We start from the raw sequence: 22,500 nt of genomic DNA, 5'->3' as shown, positions 1-22,500 counted from the left end.
TGTTGGGAAATTGGGTACTACATTATGAAGTAGCCAATAACATGGCAAGTTAGGGAATCAAATTGCGGACTTCAAGACATAGTGGTCAAATTTGGTGTGACTGAACTTCACAAGTTTGCTCAACAGTAGCTTCACTTCCCAGTTGTTTTAATCACTGAGCTCTCGTCAAAGAAGTGCCTATTCCTGGGATCACAGTTACTGAAAAAAAATACTTTCTTCAACTTTTTCTTGAGCATTCTCAGTCAAACATTATTATATTATTATTATAAGCTCTCTTTTGGAACTATTGTCAACTTTTTGCACAAGTAACCGAGATCACGTGTCAGTACATGACTCAATGAACCTTTGTTGCTCAACAACCTGATTTTCAATTAAATGTTTTTGTATTTCCATAGCATATATACGTGGTCTTCGCTGTTTACCAAACTATGCAGGCCTTCTGACAGGGTGCGCAGGTGCGGGACCGCACAATTCGGTCTAACCCGCACAATCACGCACAATCGGCAAAATCCCACACAATACTGAAAAATTTCCTGAAAATTTAAATTAAATCAGGTATTCCTATTGATTTCCAAGATTTCTAGAAAACTTTTAGGCTATTTACCTTCCAAAACAAACGAAAAATCCATAGCTTTTTCCTCGAACAGCTCGGGCGCTTATAAAAACAACAAGGCGCTTTCCATAGCTCGCGCTGTCCTGGGCACTAGTCACGTACACATCGAGTATTGTGTCGTCATGCAGCGCTCCGTGGGATACTGGGGTTCTTCTTATCCTATTTGTGGCAATTGTTTTACAAATAATAAATCAGAGTTGTTTACCGGTATATGATAAATTGCGCCACATGGCTCTACTTCGCAGAAAGCTTCAAAATGTCCGACAAAGATAGCGAGCACTGTTTTAACACAGGTATTTTGACAATTTGAGGTTAAATTTTACAATTTACAAACTCAACACTGGCGTTCGTGCATTACGTGTTCGATGCGGATCTTATGACTCTTATTGCTCAACTGATTTGATTTTGGTCTCGGAGGCGCTCTGGCAGCTCTGTAAGACAACAAGACTAACTGCATCATCTTAAGTTTTGATCCACGTTATATTTATAATATACCTCAAATAAATTAAGGCTGAAAAAGGTCTGGTCAACTTATATCACTGGAAAGAGCAATCGATGCAGTACGTGGCAGTGTATTTTTCAGGGAGCTCTTGCTCACAATCACGGAATATTTGGTAGGTCGAAAGATTGCGCAATCCCGCACAATTCCCGCACAATCGGTGTTTTTCCCCGCACAATTTGCCCCCAAAATCGCGCACAATTTTTATTTTTTACCCGCACCCTGTCAGAAGGACTGATGTCTATGTGTAGGGGCTTCCAAGACATATGAACCGATCAACAATATCTGTTACCGTCTTTCTCAGTAAATTAAACCTGTGCACTATTTGGAATGGTTTTGAACCCCAGTGATTTTGTTACCTCTGTGTCTTGCATCACTCACACATAAAATTCCCCAGAGACACAAAAAAATTCATGGCACGCATCCTGTAGGATACAAAGGATGATCGATTGATTTGAAGATTTTTTGGTAGAATATCCTGTTTGTGAGATTTCTGTAGCTGTTGTTAAAAGATGTATATTTATTTTAGTCTTTTTGTGCTTTAAATATATAGAAGGACTATATTTTGATTTCAGTAAACTGTAATAAGAGTTTTGGTGTCTGTCTCCAGATAAACTGTCTGGTTAAAAGGCCCATACCAAGCATTTTCAATTAAGGACTCCCTGTTTTTTTGAACTGGGACTCACTGGTTATGAACAGGGAATCGTGCCTATTCACAAGATGAGTTCCTGGACTCACCATATACTATTTGTAACAAAATCACTGGAACCCTCTAACCATTTTTCTACAATCAATTCACAGACCTCACAGTGCAACGCCTTGCCCTGTTTAGTAAAATGATTCAGGTTCATTATGTTGCAGTTTCCTGCTTGGGAAATTACTGTACTTATCAATCACAGCTTTGTGTCAACAAATATGTCTCCCAAGCATTATATCAAATGTTACAGACGACAAAAATGAAATATGGAAAACTGTTAAGCTTACCTCGTCTTACTATCTGTATTCTCCGTAACAATCCTCCGCCTTGGATAGCCTTAGCACGGTAAAACAATCCAACTTTCAAATTATGCTTGCTCATCACGAGGTTTTTGTCTCACATTCTGCTCAACTGTGTCAGAGGAGTGGCTTTACGAGGGAAGCGATCGATTACTGAAGGCCGATGGGTCGACAAATATACATAACAACCCTTAGATGTCTTGTAGTGCCATTAGAAAGCAAAAATATACCGATTCCACGCTCCTAGAACCTACAGAAGCTGGCCGTTGCAATCACTTTCAAAATGGACGCCAAAAAGAATGACCGCAATGAGCATGAGCTAAAGAAAAGTCCGCTGACCAGCACTCCACTCTCTTCTAGGCCCCATTCCCTCTTGTTTTCTCTCTTGTTTTCTCCTTCTAAGAGTATTTTATTTTACGCCAGTACTGATTGACATCAATCTGGCAAATATCGAAAGCTGTTGGTAAGCTCTGCGATTTTTATCATTTAGAATCGAAAGCAATGCCAACCTCACACACTTCACAGTCTTTGCATCAATGCCAGGCGCGCGAGTAATGCATGAGAACCGTTTATAGCCCGATCTCAAGAGTAAATTTACCTTTATTCACCTTGATTGTACGCAAAGGCAAATTTTCTGAAACATTGATCATGCGATCTTGGACATGGGTTAAAAAGAGAAAAAAATTCGTCACCTGAAACGTAACGGAAACAAGAAAGAACGGAAATGTGATAACAGAAATGTGGCGGAAACATGATCGTTCGTTTCCGTCGCGGAAACATGACGGAAACGCGTCCCGTCCATGGAAAACTAGATCACCATGTTTCCGCAGGGCGGAAACGTGACGGATATAAGCAACTTCCCGTTTCCGTCCAGTTTACAAAATACGGAAACACGTTATTTCGTCCTGTGTTCTGTAAGAATTAGTATCTTAGTACGTTAATCCCCAAACCGCTATCTTGAAATATTGCTCAACTCAAGAAGTTGCAGGAGACAATAAAATCCAGAAATGTGAGAAACTCAAACGGTAATTAAAAGGCTCAGTTAATCTCGTAGGTACGAAACGAGTATAAGCACAATCTAACCGGACGTAGGGTTCAACGCGGGTTAAAACCCCCGGTCGGACCAACACTTAGGGTCTTTAATTAACTGAGAAGAAAGAGCTGCCTTTGTAATGACATCTGCAAATGGTTAGTCTTCATAGTCTTCTCGGAGGGTCTCAATGGGGTGGTGGCTTTTACGGTTATCGGCTAAAATTTTGGCTCTTTTACGGCTATCGGTTAATTTTTTTCAGTTACGGTTAACAGAAAAGTTAAAAATTAACTTCTTTTGTTTCAAAAAGTTAAATATTGATTAACCTGTCTTTTTTGTATCTTTAAATCAAAATAAAGGTCTTGGGATCATCTCGGGATGAGACAAGCTATTCTTTTGAAAAATTTTAACATTTGATAGATCATACTTTTTATAAAGTATTTCATTTCTAATATTATTTTACACATAGAAATGTCAATATTCAAATTAAAAATAATCTTTGTGAGAAAGCAAAAGCGGACACGCAAACGCCCAACTCAAGGCCGAGGCGCGACATTCATTATAACCTATTGTCGTTTTCACACTAGAGACGGATTGTTCGTGTGAGACGGGTTATCCGTTTGATGATTCGCGTCAGATAGGTAAAACTTCTTAATTTGAAAATGGAATAGTTTTGATTTTGAAGGAACAATCCGCCTGACTTTATTCGTCAATTATTTCGACGGACAGTTTGAAGACGGGATTATCCGTTCCAGATAGCCTGTATACAGCCGCCCCCTCCCCTCAGAAAAAAATCGGAGAAGTGGTGTCTGTGGGGAGGGCGCGACTGTACACAGGCTAGTCCCAGACGGATAATCCATTTCTAGCTCTAGCGTGAAAACTGTTAATAACAAAATTCCCGTGTCCAGTGTTTTTAATGATAGCGAAGGACTGTACGGAACGACTAAAATCCCGTTGCCTTGTCCGTAGGCCTCATTATTCCGCGCAGCTAATGCTTTTCGGGTCACGTGGTCCTAACGAGTTCGCCACCGAAATGCCTTGACCGAAATTGCGTGGGAAGACGCCTTACAGGGACGAGGCATGGCAATGTCTACCGTAGCGTCAGAGGAAAACAGGGAAATGTTGTTTATGGGCAACGTGTTTTACAAATACTGTAGTGAGATCTCTACACTAGTGTTTTGAGGGCACGACCTCCTGAAAATCGCAAATATTAATCCCCAGCAAGAAGCCACACTTTCGCCATGGAAAAAATTAGTTCCCCGAGAGACTGCGGAAATGGAGCCCAGGTTTTGGTCTGCACCTAAAACGCGTTTCGCCTAACGTGCGTACGGAGTCACACTAGCCTGGAAATAAAAAACGCAGCCATAAGTGAGTTTAGTATCGGCTTAAAAGTAGCAAATCTTGGGAACAGTTTCTTTTACGGTTAACTCTTTTTTACTCTATTTACGGCTAACGGTTAAAATTTTTCCATTTTTACGGCTATCGACTAAATTTTTGGCCGTTTTACGCCTATCGGTTAACCCCATTGAGACCCTCTTCTCGGATAAGGACGAAAAACCGTAGGTCCTGTCTCATTGCACTTTCAATTATTTCTTCTTGGGGGACGTAAAAGAACCCACATAACTATTCGAAGAGAGTAGGGATTTTATACCCCAGGTGGTGTGGTCAACCTTTACGGGTTGTAAGATTGGGTAGGGATGGCATGCACCTCGCATGGGACCTGAGTCCCGTTTGTTCACATTCCCTCTGGGCAGGCCTGTGTCAAGAAAATCTGGTAAATAGACGTATGGACGATCATTCTCGTTCCCAGAGCTTGGATCCTGGTCAGTGTGGGTCGCCGACGCTGACCCGCAGACGGATCGAAGCTCTGGGAAGGAGAATGATGGACGATCCGATCCCCACATATTAGAAGTCAGTAAGTAAACTGTTGCAATTCAAGTATTCACTTAATATATAAGAAATCTTAAAAAGCAAATTTTCCGGCTTGTTCTTCGATTCAATGGGCCTTGGCTTGTGCAAAGCCAGTCATGATCGATACACGAATTCGTGCGTCGTAATGAGGCAAGCAAAAGGGGAAAAGACCAGAAAAAGATTTTGTGAAGAATGAATTGCAGACACCATAGCGCGCGCTGATGACAATACTCATGTCATTCCCTCAATACATATACTTTTTAGACAGTTTGAGTGGCTAATAAAAAATAGAATTGAATTTGATTAATTGACCAGATCTCACTTTCGGCTTAGTCGACAAGAGATCTGGGTAATATTAAACAATCAAGGTTCAAGTAACATGCATCTAACAAGTGTAAATAAGGGTCTAGTGAATAGACACATTCCTAATTCTTGGTGATAATTATTACCGTATGGAATATGAATGCAAGTTTTGCCATCTCCGAATAGAGGTCTAGTAAATACACATCTTCCTAATATTCGGCGATTTGATTACCTGATACCAGTAGATAGCAAGTTCTGCCATCTCCACTGTAACGATTGTTACATGAACAACTAAAGGATCCCGCTGTGTTGGCACATGAAGCAAGTGAACTGTGGCAGTTGTGAGTACCGCGAGTGCACTCGTCAATGTCTACAAAAAAGGAACAGTACAGGTAAGCGTAATCATAACCTTTGTAACCGTTTTCTTTGCAAAGGGGAAACAAGTTAAACGGAATTAATTATTTTAAGCTTGATAAAAGGAAAAAGTGATCGCAGGTTTGAACAGTCCATATTGTTGCACTTATTGAACGAAAAAAATATCGCACTTACGCACATCTTACGACTTTGCGCATCTTGCCGACCTGGGCCCAGTTGTTCAAAAGATGGATAACCCTATCCAGTCGATAAATCTCTATCCAGTGGATAGCGCAATTGAATACCTCATACTCACCTACTGAATAGTGATTTATTTGTTAGATAGCGCTGTCCAGCGTTTGTACAACCGGCGTCTGTACTTTACTGCTTATGTAATCTGACTGCTTGACATCGCTTGTCTGTTCGCTTACTCCAAGCGGTCATTTTTATTGTAATTTTTTTTTCCCATCTAACCAAAACTTTATTAGAAGGGCAAGAAGAGTACCAATAAAGAATGTTGTATTGTTGTTGTTGCCGGTTTACTCAAAAAACCAACATATCAAACTAACGTTTTAAATTAGACTTAAACGGCTCACCAGTGCAGGTGTTTCCATCTCCTGTGAATCCTGCTTTACATGCGCATGCGTAAGGCCCCAAAGTATTATTACACACCGCATTAACGTCACAGCTGTAAGAGCTGGTAGAGCATTCGTCGATATCTACATACAAACATGTTGTTACAATTATAAGAATTTAAAAGAAAGTAGTTTGCATACATACATAATTTTTATTATGCTACACTCGAATTTTGGAGTAGCTTGCAAGGTAATATATTCGAGAAGGGAACCACTACATAAATATGCATTAAATACGTTACAAGAAAAAACAATATGTCTTCACATAAACGATATTTACAACTTTATCGAATAGATATATTTTTAGAAATTCATCTGGAGTATTTTAGTTTTTAGTTTAATGTATTTTTTATGAACACCCATCGTTGCCTGTTTAACTGGGTTACACACAATAGTGTCATCAGATTTTGTGAGTTTTTGCGTGGGGTAATTGCGTCATATACTGTTTTTAAATTATACTATTCAACTTACCAGAGCATGTCCTTCCATTACCCGAGTATCCTGGTTTGCAAGCACATGTGTAAGAACCCAGAGTATTGCCGCACACCGCATTTACGTCACAGCTATGATAGTTGGTAGAGCATTCGTCGATGTCTAAAACAAAAAAAAAAGATGAATGAAGTTACTCTACTACAAGTAAAAACGCACTGGTTTAAAAACGTTGAAAAAGTTTGATTGTATAATTCAAACGCAAAACTGTGAAATAAATACGTTACAAGAAAAAATAATATGTCTTCACATAAAAGAAACTATATTTACAACTTTATCGAATAGATATATTTTTAGAAATTCATCTGGTGTATTTTAGTTTTTAGTTTGATGTATTTTTTTATGAACACTCATCGTTGCCTGTTTAACCACAGGTAACCCAGGCTCTGTGATAGTACCACAGAACGGTTGCAGTAAAATTACAGTGTTTGTATGGGGTAAAAATATCATCCTAAAATTTCTAGGAAATACTAAATAAAGATCAATAAAACTTACTCTGCAGTTAATTGTTGTTGTCCTTATTGCTCCAACGAAGTTTCGTGATAATTTGCAGAAATTTGTTTAAATTCACTCTATCTACAATAATAATATACAAGGTAGGAAACACGAGGTGCCATTTTCGCAGACATGCTCTCATTCAACACAACTTTTTAAAAATTCGTAATTAATCTAATACATAGATTTAGCCGGGGCTAAAAGCGAAGCCTCCGTTTCTATTCTTATGATAAAAGCAATCAAAATTAATTAGTACGTGTGATCAAATGATGACGAGTGAGATTATTCCCTAATTTCACGAGTATACCATTTGATTACCTATTAATATCATGGGTGACGAATTACGTTAGCAATCTTGGATTTTTGACATGTTTATCCTGGATCGTATCGATCGAGAACTTCACTGTCTCAAATGTTCAGATCTTAAATTTGGCTTATAAAGTTCAGAATTTTTCAGACTTTTTCGGCAAAATACCTGTTAGAATCCTTCTTGATGTTCTCTTGTGTGTTCAGGTTTTCTAAAGCATCTTTTTGTGCCCTGACATCTTCATTCACGGCATTTTAAAACTTCGTCGCCATCTTGACGCTGAGACGTACGGAAGGGTTGTCATGGCAATTTTGTAATTTCACATGTGAAATTACAAATTAGCTCTGAAATTTCGTGCCAAAATTAAGGAGTAATTCGTCACCTATGATATTAAAAGTAATAACATGAACTCTAAGCCAAAAAAAAATCTTTACATCCCTAAGAGCCTTCGGCATCAGACACCTTTAGGAAGGTGCCAATGGGGTTAGCAGTTAACTGATATTTGGCCAAAAAAACAGTAGTTAACTGATAATTGGCCAAAAACTTAGTAGTTAACTGAGAAGTGAAAAGTTAACGGTTAAGTGATATTCTATTAACTAAACTGCATACCATCGTTGATGTTAATGAAAGCGACAAAGTTTTGCAAACAGAAATGCTATTTTCTGACTTTTTTCTGTCCCGCAGATGACTTAACTATTAAGTAATCGGCTCCTGGCAAAAGGCACCAGAGCAGCACCTGACAAACAGAAAGCGTCCGTCATAGAGCTGGTTGAAGACAACTCAGTGTATAGTTCGTAATTCTAATATTAACAAGATTTCTGTGTTCGGATAAGGAAGTTGTCTCGGATCCAAAAGGCCTAGGACGTCAAGTTAAACGTTGCTACCGAAGAAAAAAGCTGTCATGACTCTTAGCATTAGATTTGGCCAAAAAGAATTTCTGATGGCTCAAAGAAATCAGTATCTTTATTTAAGTATAGTGCATGGAATTTGTACTTACGAGATATCACTTTTGTAGCTGGTGTTTCAGTTCCAAGTATATTGAGTCAAATAAGCTAGTGTTTAAACCGGTATTTCCGAAACAGTTTCATTTCTTAAAACCTTTGAATATCTTTATGACGCTTTTGAAATAGGCAAAAAAGGTACTTCTGCGAAAAAGGTAACATTGAGGGACGCAAACGAGGATGTCGACAACGGTCTACATCGAGGTACAAAACACTTCTGACAACGCAGGCGGAAAACCTACAGCACGCAATTTCTCACTTCATTCAAGACCAAACATTTAGTGCTTTGAACTACGCCCAAAACTTTGGAAATAGAATGAAGGAATCGCTTAAAAGAACTACGAATTCGAAAAGTCGAATTGTCCCGTGTCAAATACTTTCATGCCTTGTTAGCACGCTCAACTATGTCTCTCCCATCAGTGCAAACAGTAACAAAGAAGATGCAGTTGGGATGGGGGCGGACTGGATAGAGAATTTTCGACCTGTTTGACAACGACCTATAAGAAGCGAGTCAACTCAAGATTAAGAGCGGGATCTTTACCACCAGCGTCACGGGACTATGTCTTGCTATTTGCTATCTTTTTAAGAAGCTAAAACGTTTTTTTTTTTTTTTGCATCAATTGAATTCCAAAAATATTGGACCAGTTTTGTTATTCAAGACTTTACCTTGGCATTGATAGTGTTTCTCGTCGACTGTTGCAATGGATTACAAGGATTGAAAATAGATTGAAACTTAGGCCAACAAAAAGTACAGGACACATACAGTAATTTCAACAAGATAAGTACGCGACTGATTCAGATAATGAAAGTGACGAAAAAGGTTTCTATGAAGTAGTTTATGGCAGGACATGCATGGCCAGTTCGAGAAGGTCAGTTCGTTTCAGTTCGTTTCAGCTCCATATTATGATACCTGCACAGTTGACGCCGTCCCCAGTATATCCTGGTTTGCAAGTACAAGTGAAGGAACGCTTGGTGTTGGTGCAGTATGCATCATCGTGGCAGTTATGTAGTCCTGCTTCACACTCGTCTACAAATCAGCAAGTAAAAGTTAGTTATAAGAATTTCCTTGACTTCAACGTTTGCTCCTGTAAGCACAAACAACTGATATCATGATCCTTTGATTAAAAATCATTGAGAAAACGTTGGTATCAATACTCAAAACAATTTAGCGCACCCAAACTCAACGTAGCAATTTCCCATGAGGGGTTGCTACAAACATTGTATTTTTACCCACTTCTCACAAAATGGCTCATTGACTAGAAATAGTTTATCTTAAGTGGTACCATTAAATTCCAAGACGCAAAATTTTGTGCGTTTTTAGAAAAAAAAAAAAAAAAAAAAAAAAACTAGCATAAACGTTTTCGGGAGCTTTCTTGTTTTCTCTTTTATTCTATACATATCTAGTCCAACTAATTAAAGCCTTTCCCCTCACGGAATTGGGCTATTTAGCTTTCCGCAATAGGGGAAATTCAAACTGGGAAGAGTAGTAGCGAATAGCGAGATTTGCAGTGGATTTTTGCCTAAAATGTTTGTCTAAAACTCTCACAAGATTAGTCAGCATTTCTATAATAAGGTAGCAGTGTTCCAAGTTTTGTAACCTCCGCAATCTGGTTAGCTCAGTCGGGAGAGTGCCGGTCTGCTGAGCGGGAGTTTGCGGGTTTAAACCCGGGCCTGACCAACAGTCAGGGTCTTTAAACAACTAAGAAGAAAGTCAGCTGAATGACATCGGTGAGACTTTGTAGTCTTCTCGGATAAGGAAGAAAAACCGTAGGTCTCGTAGGTCCAACAGTGACAGTGGTACTTGTGTGACCTAAATGAATCCACACCACTTGACACTGTCAAGAGTATTGGATGTAAACCCCGGTGGTGTGGGCAACCTTTTCTGTGTTGGGTGGGTTATTTCCTTCAGGAGTCAAAATGGCTAACTGTAAATAGTCTATGTATGTGTAACTTGCTGGATTCGCTGCTTAACAACTAAATGGGTTAAACTAAAAGGGTAAGTGGCCTTAGAAATGCAAAATCTGCATTGTTCGATATTGGACACACCCAACTGTCCCAAAGGGTTAAACTATTCAAAAGGGCTTTCAATTCGCTCGGAAAGACTTGCTCATTCGAGGTTTTTATTATTGTTATTCATTTATATTTTTTAACTTACCTAGGCACGAAATTTCAATTTCTCTGGCGATTTCTTCCATTAGTTCTCTGTTTCTTTCGCGCTCTTTAATAAACTCCTCTTCTTCTTTATTCGTCGGAACAGGACAAACTGCAAAGTAGTAACACATATGACCAAAAAATTTCAATCTGTAAGCTAACGACATTTTATCAAATTTGCAAAACAATAATAAATATAACAATTATAATTGTGATAAATTATTATTCAATAGTGTTGAATAATAACGATAATAGAAAATGACGATAAAATAATAATAATAACGATAACGATAATGGTAGTGATAACAATATTTTTTTTTTTTTTCAATCGACCCCGATAACTCGAACCCTCGCTAGCTCGAACTGTTTTTCGTTTCCCTTCAGAGTTCGAGTTAACGGGGTTCTAGTGTACGTTAATTACCATATACTAAATCATATAAAAATTAAGTCGTCATAATGGTTTGTTTAATTTTTGATGTCACTATGTGAAGTTCCCATAAGGCTCAAACAGTTCAGCTTACAGACCGAGAAGATAACTGTTTTACAGGTTAAGAGGTTCTCTCCGTGTGGCGTTTAGAAGATTCGAGCTGTAAGAAGACGCGTACTGTATTTGGAATGGGTATGTAATTTGCTTATCCTGATTGCAATAACCTGTCGTCAAGAAGTGCACCTACATTTCCGTTTTGCGGTATTTTTCACTACCTAAAGCACTTCTCAAGGGATCGTTGACGGTTTTGAAAGCGTCGGTTGTCCTTCTTAGAGAGGTTTACGCCTTTATAGAGAGTATAGTTGAGTCAAATGACTGGACAATGACAGGGGCCAACACCAAAAAATTGTCCGTCTTAAAGAGGTGTTTGTTAAGGGAGAGTTGACTGTAGCGCAAGATATTCTTAAATAAAAATTTATTTCAAATCCATTGGCGAAAAAACAAATAAAGCTAAATGAAGTTGTTAACATATTTACCATTTTCGCATCGCCCGTCAAACATCTTGTCTACCCCCCAAAAACTTTTGCATAAGTAAATTGTTTTCAGTTTCTCTTATGATGACTGCTTATTCTAAGGAAAAATTAAGAACAATTCCATGCAAAATTTTGGGCGTAAACACGGTGTATTATTGGCGATGTGAAGATTATGGTGAATAAATCCTTGGAATAATTTTTAGGGAAAGTAAAAATGAGAATTTTAAGCGGCTCTCTGTGCGTGGAGCAGAGACAGGACGCTGAAATATAATGGCGACAAACCGCAGGTGCGCAATTAAATTTTTGTTGGTGATGTCGTAGTTGTTAGTTGTTACCTCCATGATCTACATCCTCCTGTGTTATCATCGCGACTGGGTACATGATGACGAAAATAATGATCAATGTTTTCATGCCAGCCATCTTCCAAGCTGTTGAAAACAAAATAATTATTAGTTCGTAGCATGTCACTGAATTTCGTGGGTGTAAGAATTATGCACGCAAAGTTTAATAACCACGAGTAAGCGGGGGGGGGGGGGGGGGGGGGGGGTACTCCTCATGGGAAATAGGCTTTGATAGATTGTGCTCGCGAAAATAGCATGATATGCTACTTGCAGTGCTCGTATACTTCTAAAATTATATCAATAATTCAGCTAGTTTTGTAAATTAAGCTCGTTTTAGCTCGTTATGTGCAGTTGAAAACGGGAACTTAACATCGATTAAAGTAATAGTAAGTATGTTTTAGCTATGTTTTTAAGTGTCATTGTCTGAGAAAGTGTTCCAGGGGCCAAAAGTTGTGGTCAACCGATTTGGCTGAAACTTGGCACAGAAGTTGGGTATAATGAGATATTTCAAAAGCCACTTTGGCTCACTTCTCTGAGTTTTAGTTTTGGAGTTACAGGGGGGGTCTCATTTTTTGCCCTTTGGGCACCAAAATTCCATCCTTCCAGGGGACATTTTGAAAGTGTGATAAGACCCCACTGGTAAATTGTGCTGCCAAATGAATTTGACCATGAACTCTACTATAATAGAGCTTTCAGTTCATGCATGTAACTTTGTCCTCAAGGTATTGTACAGAGAGGAGCCTGGGGCTAGAGTTTGGCCAAAATTGATGTTAAAATTACAACCCAAAATGGCCATTTTTCAAAATTTCACTATATTCACCTGCCTTCTTGCATAACTTCCAAACCTATACCACTGTTTACTTTAGTCACCCAGTTATCAAAATCAGTTGAGAAAAATTTGGCTTCTTATGGTTTATTGAATTTTTGGAACAAACACTTCATGCCCCTCTAAGGCGATGCAAAATGGAATTTTGAGCCTAATTCAGGCCATAAACAAACCAAATTGTTGACAAGAAGCCCTTATTCTGTATTTGGTAAGTGAAAATGAATTGTCAAGGCCAATTCAGTTTCGTTGTTTAGAAATACACCAATTCTTACCTTAAAATTGATCTAAAACAGGCCTCTGATCAGCGCAACAAACACATAATTTAGCAAAACAAAGGTGATTTTATTCTTTGAAAACCTGGTAAACACCATATATAGAACACAAATGATGATGTTCTGATGTACAGATAACAATCTTTTTACAAGATGCTTAAATTTTTCTTTGATTTATAGTCAGTTTCACGTCATATTTCCAAGCATTACTCCAAGCATGGAAAGTCTCCATATTTTATCAGGCCCATTTTTTCACATTTTTACCAGATAAATTTAGCTTATCAAAAGGTTTGTTAACATATAATCTTCGTCTGACCTTGTAATAGCCTGAATAGTTGTTTTAAAGACACATCAGCAAAGGAGCATGACCATACATACGTAGATTACACAGACATATACGTGCTTCAGTGAGCAGTATCGAGGTGAACTGTGATTTTCCGAGTCCTTTAGAGCTGAAAAAATGAAACCATCCATCCACGGTTAGCTAGGAGAGCTGGATAACAAAAAGCTTGTTTTGCTTTTATAAAGAAAATAACCGAAACAAAGCCTTGCATTGAGATGATGTACTTGTTATTACATAAAGTTAGCTGGCCCGCCATTTTGGACTTGAAGAGTGTGGGGACTGGACCGAGTTCCCGTCCAATCCTTCTCCCGTTTCGCGGGAATTTTTTCTGTTTTTCATCAAGTGTGTTCGAAATTCTAGAAAGTGATCTCTGTTTCAGGATAATTTTTCGATGGCACTTTATTCCTTTGGAGGGGTAAATGACCAGTGCAGTGTCACGTCATGGGCTGTGCAAGAAACAGGAATGCTTCCTTTGTTGTCTTGCGATAGTGACATGACTGCATGGTTAAAGCACAAGTAGAAGATGTTTGCAAACATGCTGCATCTAAGTTTTTCGACGAAATTGGCATTTTCAGGGAGAAAATGTCACTACTGAAACGTCGTCGCAAAATCGACCGAATTAGCTGATATTATTGGATTTGCTTGGAATAATGCATAGGCAATGAACACACATATGTCGTACTTGAATGGGAACTGACCCTGAATCGTTCTTGAAGAGCACGGAAGATTTGTGTATATTTGTAGAAAAAATTGTTTCATTATTTAATTAAAAAATTATTTAAAATAATGTTAACTATTCAATTAAAAGAATAATGAAAAAATATACCTAAATAAGAGTGTTATCTCCTAAAACTCTCTAATATTCCCTAAAAAAACTCATAAAATTTTTATTCCCTTTTGATAGCGAGGGCCTCTTTTGGTGAATAACCGCTGATTAGTTATAGTGTAGATGACTCTGATGAAAAACTGCTGATTTGTTGGGCTCAGTGAACAGTACTCTAGACACTGTTGTAGCATGTGGGTGGACTGAGCCCTCTCTTCGTTGGTAGGAATACAGAAAAATAAAAAGGTTTTTTCAACGTTTCTGCCTGTGAAATGTTGCTGTTCAGTATTCTCCTATATATACTGCTATTTAAGTTCTAGTATTTGTCAATTTTTTTCTAATATTCTTGAGATTTTCTAAAATTCTTTTTCGTGTCTAAAATTCCCAAAACAATTCCTGCGGAATTATGTAACTAAGCCTATTCTAAGTTGACTTGTCTTCAACGAAACAGGCAAATAAAGGAGACCGGTGGAGTTTCAATGCAAGCTGGCTCGAATTGTGCATTGCCAAACGTGACAAGCTGAATGTAAACAAACAGCTCAAGCAGAAAAACAGCCTTCAAGTTATTTCTATTTTTGTTATTGTTATTTTATAAATATAGTTCTTCCTCTTCTTCCACGGACACACCTGAACCCTTCTACTTGTGCTTTAACCATGCAGTCATGTCACTATCGCAAGACAACAAAGGAAGCATTCCTGTTTCTTGCACAGCCCATGACGTGACACTGCACTGGTCATTTACCCCTCCAAAGGAATAAAGTGCCATCGAAAAATTATCCTGAAACAGAGATCACTTTCTAGAATTTCGAACACACTTGATGAAAAACAGAAAAAATTCCCGCGAAACGGGAGAAGGATTGGACGGGAACTCGGTCCAGTCCCCACACTCTTCAAGTCCAAAATGGCGGGCCAGCTAACTTTATGTAATAACAAGTACATCATCTCAATGCAAGGCTTTGTTTCGGTTATTTTCTTTATAAAAGCAAAACAAGCTTTTTGTTATCCAGCTCTCCTAGCTAACCGTGGATGGATGGTTTCATTTTTTCAGCTCTAAAGGACTCGGAAAATCACAGTTCACCTCGATACTGCTCACTGAAGCACGTATATGTCTGTGTAATCTACGTATGTATGGTCATGCTCCTTTGCTGATGTGTCTTTAAAACAACTATTCAGGCTATTACAAGGTCAGACGAAGATTATATGTTAACAAACCTTTTGATAAGCTAAATTTATCTGGTAAAAATGTGAAAAAATGGGCCTGATAAAATATGGAGACTTTCCATGCTTGGAGTAATGCTTGGAAATATGACGTGAAACTGACTATAAATCAAAGAAAAATTTAAGCATCTTGTAAAAAGATTGTTATCTGTACATCAGAACATCATCATTTGTGTTCTATGGTGGTTACTAGGTTTTCAAAGAATAAAATCACCTTTGTTTTGCTAAATTATGTGTTTGTTGCGCTGATCAGAGGCCTGTTTTAGATCAATTTTAAGGTAAGAATCGGTGTATTTCTAAACAACGAAACTAATTTGGCTTTGACAATTCATTTTCACTTACCAAATACAGATTAAGGGCTTCTTGTCAACAATTTGGTTTGTTTATGGCCTGAATTAGGCTCAAAATTCCATTTTGCATCGCCTTAGAGGGGCATGAAGTGTTTGTTCCAAAAATTCAATAAACCATAAGAAGCCAAATTTTTCTCAACTGATTTTGATAACTGGGTGACTAAAGTAAACAGTGGTATAGGTTTGGAAGTTATGCAAGAAGGCAGGTGAATATAGTGAAATTTTGAAAAATGGCTATTTTGGGTTGTAATTTTAACATCAATTTTGGCCAAACTCTAGCCCCAGGCTCCTCTCTGTACAATACCTTGAGGACAAAGTTACATGCATGAACTGAAAGCTCTATTATAGTAGAGTTCATGGTCAAATTCATTTGGCAGCACAATTTACCAGTGGGGTCTTATCACACTTTCAAAATGTCCCCTGGAAGGATGGAATTTTGGTGCCCAAAGGGCAAAAAATGAGACCCCCCCTGTAACTCCAAAACTGAACTTCAGAGAAGTGAGCCAAAGTGGCTTTTGAAATATCTCATTGGCCCCTGGAACACTTTCTCAGACAATGACACTTAAACTGGAAATTATTTCGAATAAATGATAAAACAATGATTGGATCCGGATAGTGTTTTAAACGCTGAATCTAAGGAAGGAAGGAAGGATGGAAGGAGGGAGTCGTGCATAAGAGGACAACAGACGTGCCCTCTTTACAATATATATTACAGGTATATAACACGTGAATATTTTACACACACTGAAAGTGATGCCAAAATAAACAAGAATATTGCACCCACGCTGGTCATGATCATAGTAAGAAATAATTAAGAAATAATGTAGGAAAAATCACCTCTCACCTCCATATCATTCTTGTTATTTAAAAGTTCTATTTTCTTACCTCAAATTTTTTAGCTCTTCTGATCAGTTGTAATGTCTCCTAACTTTTGGAGGCTAAGAAAGATCTGCTGTTCGGTTCTTCAATTGTCTGAGTTGTTTGCCTGTGAAGCAGCCAAATACGCCCAGCAATTAAAACTCAAACAAGATTTAACGCAAGATATGTTTCGATATATTTTCAAGAGGATCCGTCCCCCCCAAAAAAAAAATATATATATATATCAAATATCAAACGCAAAAAAGGCAGTTTGTTGTCACCTGAGGTGCCAGCTTATCGGGTTAACAAATAAAAATGTTTGACCAACAACAGCAGGCATGATGGCCATTTCAAAACGCCATTGATCGTTTTGTTATCAATGCTTCAATTTTCCGGTCTAGTCCTAATGGGCATAAATTGACAAATTCCACCATCTGGTCGCAAAGAAGACAGGCTGGTGTATTTTGTTTTTACAAATATAGTTTATTAACTATACATGATAAAGGATATTTTGAAGGGCAAGTCAGTGTTCAGGATTCTACACTAGATGAAAGAACGGCGTAAAAAACATTTTGGCCCGTTCAACTATAACCTATTTTCAGTAACATTTATGACATCGAATGAAGTTCACATCATTCCTTTTTAATAGCCGCAAGACAGAATAAATCCCTTTTGTCTCCAAAAATGCTATGCCGCTAACAAACTATGAAAGTGCTATGAAAATGTGAGCGAAGTTTTTCTCTTTTAATATAAGGAAGAACAGTTTGCGCGAATGCAAGGAGTTTATATAGAGGCCCGATAAAGTATTACTCACTCGAAGGGTAATTGTATTCTTATACCAGGTACTAGCAATCGTTTGATGATATATAAGGAATATCTGTTTCATTTGACTTCATTAAACACGCATCTTTGTACTTCTTTTTAATTCAGTGACCTCATGGTAGGGAAAAAGACTTAAATTGTGGGCTTTTAAACGTGACCTTTCATTCTGCAAACTCCAATTCGTGTTGCGACTTCGCTTACTTAACAACTCAAACCTAACTACTCACAGTTCACCGGCGACCAGTGACTTGCCTTGGCATTAAAGTACAAACCAAATGCTAACTACAATACACAGCGTTATTTGGCCTTACGAAGTCAACTCGCAATTTCAATCACCCACTTCAACACAAAACCCATCGGCGACATTAAAGACTTAAAGTCCAACTCATCCTCCAGCATATCTACAACTCGCTAGTTTGGGTATTAAGCATTTCTTGGGAAAAGGGGTAGAGTGAATCAAAAAAGGTACTTTAACTGCTGGCCGTAACAGATAAAATGTTCACCTACGGCGCAGTGGTGTCGATAAGGCCGTTCATGATCAAAGTATAAAGATAATCAAAAGGCTACGAAATATTCGTGTAAGTAAACTGAAACATCTCTATCTTTTATAATGGTAAAAAGTTTTATACTTTACGTACCTCAGTTTTCAGCTATTTTTATCTGCTTTAGTTAACCAACTCTTGGTGGATAAACTTCTGAAGATCAATGAGGATGTTTTATACTTGAACGATGTTGCTTAATGACGCAAATACGTACGGAAATGATAACTCAAAGGTAACGTTCAACGTGTAGGATATGTTTCAATGTATTTTAGGAAGATCCCAAATTAGAGCAATTAGAAGTTCAAGGTATTGTTTGCCAGAACGGTGGCGCCAGTTTATTGCATATTGATAAAATTGTTACTTTGACCAATAGAACTGAATAGCAGGCATGATCTCATTTTTATTGCTTACGTTTGCTGGCTATCAGAACGCCGTCATATTTATTTCAGGTCTTATCCTAATGGGCATAAATTAAACAAATTTCTTCATGTGGTCGCAAAGAGACAAATGCATTTTGTTTTAACCCTCACTTACCAGTGGGGGGGTTTGCCCCCCCTCGAGGTTTTTTTGAGTTTTTTCTTAGACGATGAAACTTCTGAACAGCACCTGACGTTTTCAATAGCTGTTCGTTTATCATTCGCACGCACTTTGAGACAAGTTTAGTGATGGTCAGTTATTATGGATACGAGATATGACGTCATAAGTAGCAGATGGTCAAGCCATTTTTGACTGAGAATGCATGTTCTTTTAACTTCTCTCAACAATAAAAGAATAGACCGTAGGTAAAATGATGCAAAGTGCTTATTTATGTGTTATTTTATATGTCGAGCACTTAAAAATACCATTTCTTGGGGTTTTAACCTGATTTTTAATACTTCAGGTAAAATCTAAGATGGTGGCCAAGATGGCAACCGTTACTGGTGACGTCACAGGCCCCCAGTAGCGTCACCACTTATAAAATATACCTCCTCTTGTAGAGAAGATCAAAGGTTTTCCACTTAAGGCAAAATCGTTTCGAAATACTGCAACATATCGAAAACTCTAGGGAGGGTTCCCATCCACCCCCCACTCTTGTATTAAGGTGGGGTATGAATTTGGGTGCATGTCCGAGGGTTAACAAATATAGGTTATGACTGATGTGTCTGGGTTATTTAAACGGCGACTCGATACAGAAAAAAATTACAGTACCTTACTCAAGTCTATACAAGGTGGCTAACAGGGCTATATAAATACTTGAGACTCAAATTTAAGTAAATATAAGGGCAAATAGAAATCTAGAAATTAGAGTTTCGACAAAAGCAGTCACAAACTCACTCGTTGACCCAATCGAAATCACATTCAAGTTTTGGCAGCAACTCAGTGAATTATTGCGCTGCAAAGTTGATTGATAGTATTGTAAACTAACGCCAGCATCAGTTCGTTAAGCCAGTTAGCAGAAGAGTTCATCAACGAAGATGAGGATCCCTGCTTTCCGGATAAGGCAAGATGTACGATATGTACCCGTTTCACCAAAACATTTTATTGAGGCCACATTTTCCCGACTATTGTTTTAATTTCTTTTTTCATTAAAATGGTTGAAAGAGTTGTCTAATGCTATCTTGTGGTTCTCCACTTATGTCCAAGATCGAATACTATCGCAAAAATTTCGTAGCAAATTGTTTTGGCAATTTTGGCAAAAAAAAAAAAAAAAAAGAATTAAATGAACTGTCAGAAATAATATAGAAAAAATCGCAAATATAGCAAAAATAACAAATTCAACAACGATAGCAAACTGTAGCAAAACTTTGCTACAAATTTTTGTCGCGATTTTAGCAGAAATATGTTTAATAGAAATTTCTTGGAGAAATCAAGTATTTAAGTCCGCAAAAATCGCAAATTAAAAAAAAGTAACAAGAAATTTTGTTGCACCAAAAATCACCCAGATAACTATCGCAAATATATGAGAGTGTAATAATCAAATACGGATGAAAGAGTGAAAGGGTTTGAGGTCGAGGAGTTGTGGGTAGGTGATAACATGAGTGCGGGCTAGTGTGGGTCATGGAGTGGACATCTGTCTTAGTTATAATACTGCCCATTCCAAAAAAAGAAGGTGAACAGACAAACAAAATACAGGAAAACAAAGAGGAAGAGCCGCGCAACAAAAGATCACATCAATATTTTGCAGATTGAAATACATGCAACTTCAGTTGCATATTCTCTTCATTGACATCTCGCTTTACACTCATTTGATATACCCAGTTTGATCCAGCAAAGTCCTTTGAGGGGTAATTCTCCGACAAAACCTTAGATAATGCTATATCCGGTCGTTTTGGCATTGGAAATGAGGAATGTTCTTCTGGACAGGGACTATTATTAGAGGAAAAAGACCTTTTGAGGAATTCCATCCTTTTTATGAACAATATTTTAACACTGATACCCAATTGAGTTCAGTCAACATTGACTGACTATAAGGCTTGAGCCTTTAGAATTCTTCATGCTCATGAATATTTGTACACTCGGCGAGCGTGAGCAGTTTTGTAGAGAGACCACTAGAACAAGTATATCGGGGACCAAGAGTGACGCGGTGGTGAGACTAGTCGCCTTTTACCAATGTTGGCCTGGGTTCCAGTCCCATCTTCCCCATTCCGCTAAATATATACCAGAACTTCCAGTTTTTAATTCAGTGGGCTTGGAACGCATAGACGTTTCAAACGCGTTCTTGATAGCTCCTCATTGTTTAAGCTCTGTGTCACTGTAATTGTGGATGAACAAAGACGAAAATGCAGTGCATGAATCAGATGAGCCCTCGCCTATCCGGACTGGTCCGAACACTCTGACAAGCTCAAATTACACCCAGTGCCAGAGTTTGATTGATTTCGATCGCCAGGTTGAGCAGTTGAACAAAGTCGAATTCAAAATGCTTGGTGTGTTTGATTTGCCAAATACTGTTTACTCCTACCAGAAATTCGGAAAACTAAATACTTTTTCGTAAACTTAACTAAAACCTAAAATATGTCCTCTTTATTGCCGCAACCTGCATGTAAAGCGCTAGCCTGAGTATCAGGCGTTTCTGGGGGAAAAGGGCAAAGATGGAAGCGAAAAAGGGAGAGAGCTGAAGGAGAGAAACGCCTGACACAGATGCTTTTACTGGAGCCCTCCACCCGCAGACAGCATGATTCGAAACCATCCAATCAAAATCACATCCGGTCATTGGGTTCATCAGCTTCACATGTCAAAAAGCTCGCCTAAAATAAATGTCACCATACGGTTTTGCCGAGCTCTGGTGCTTGCGTTGCTACGATTTCGCTTTTTCTGAAACCTCCAATTAGGAGTTTTCGAATATTTGTAATGGAAAACCTACCGTTTTTGAGGAATTATAACATGTTTTAGGAATTGTGCTAATGTAAGATCGCCAACGCTCTGTTTGTAAATAAACGTGTGCCCGGAAAACTGTAAAACTGCTTCTGTTTACAGAGGTACAACAGCGGCGCTCATTAATAAGCAGGTTCCTGAGAATCTGGCAGCTAAAAAGCTGCTGTAGATCAGGCCGAAAATCGTCCGAGGGAAAATCTAAAGTCAAGCTAAAGCCTTGGTGCTGTCGGCTATTCTCAACACATGCCTACCTCGCTCTAATTTTATTTACAGTAACAATACCCTTTTAGCGGCAGGATGTTGTAAATCAAAACTTAGATATCTGAAGCACTGATATCGTCTTCTTTGTCCTGGTCTTGTGAAACCAATACTCGGACATAGTTTCGGCAGAAGCTGGTATATGAGGCTTTTCCATACTCCAAGAACATCTTTCATTTTAACTACGAGACTTGGAAACGCATTTCTTGCTCGGGTGTTATTTTTATTCCCGGAAAGAACTTGAGAGCGCCCTCTAGAGTCTCTTTGAATTCCTCTCTGCGTCTCTATCCATAAAATTAACACATGAAATCAAAACACTCTGCTCGTGTTTACTTGCGGTCGGTGACGTCAGGGCGTATTGTGTGTTATCCAATCGCTGCCACATCCAGATTCTGGATGTGTCATACGATTTGCTGAATGGTTTTGTGTCAGGCCTTCCTTTCTCTTCTTCCCCCTCCCCCCTCCCCCATCAAAAATCTCCTCTCCTCTATCCCCTTAGGAAGGCCTGATACTCAGGCTAGTAAAGCACTAAAGCCTGTGTAAACTGTAGTAATATACGAAGGTAATTAAAAATTGCCACCACAACTTAACTGAGGACCTTTCGCGACAAGTTGCGTTTCACCGCGCTCCGGTGTATTGTCGTCTTTAGGACCCAATCGATTTTAAATACGTTTGCTTGAAAGCGCTGAAACCGATTGTCATCAATCGTTCGAGGCAATTAATTGACATTGCATTGTTCCAGAAAATATCCA

The 22,500-nt window shown here is 38.4% G+C and overlaps 2 protein-coding genes across 2 annotated transcripts in view; both read right to left on the bottom strand.

The window, feature by feature from the left end:
- Positions 1–12,164, bottom strand: part of LOC140946628 (uncharacterized) — a 26,981-nt gene extending 14,817 nt beyond the window's left edge. The window contains exons 1-6 of the mRNA XM_073395741.1: positions 12,080–12,164; positions 10,789–10,896; positions 9,544–9,660; positions 6,813–6,935; positions 6,303–6,425; positions 5,585–5,722 (exon numbers count right to left, since the gene is read on the bottom strand). Of these exons, the coding sequence (XP_073251842.1) occupies positions 5,585–5,722; positions 6,303–6,425; positions 6,813–6,935; positions 9,544–9,660; positions 10,789–10,896; positions 12,080–12,164 (694 nt within the window). The remainder of the gene's footprint in view (positions 1–5,584; positions 5,723–6,302; positions 6,426–6,812; positions 6,936–9,543; positions 9,661–10,788; positions 10,897–12,079) is intronic.
- The window catches only part of LOC140947021 (uncharacterized), a 151,927-nt gene that overhangs the window by 85,445 nt on the left and 43,982 nt on the right, over positions 1–22,500 (bottom strand). The gene's annotated exons all lie outside the window — the stretch shown is intronic.

This window comes from Porites lutea, chromosome 8 (genome assembly GCF_958299795.1).
Source record: "Porites lutea chromosome 8, jaPorLute2.1, whole genome shotgun sequence".
Taxonomy (NCBI): domain Eukaryota; kingdom Metazoa; phylum Cnidaria; class Anthozoa; order Scleractinia; family Poritidae; genus Porites; species Porites lutea.
This window is presented reverse-complemented; position numbering and strand designations above follow the sequence as displayed.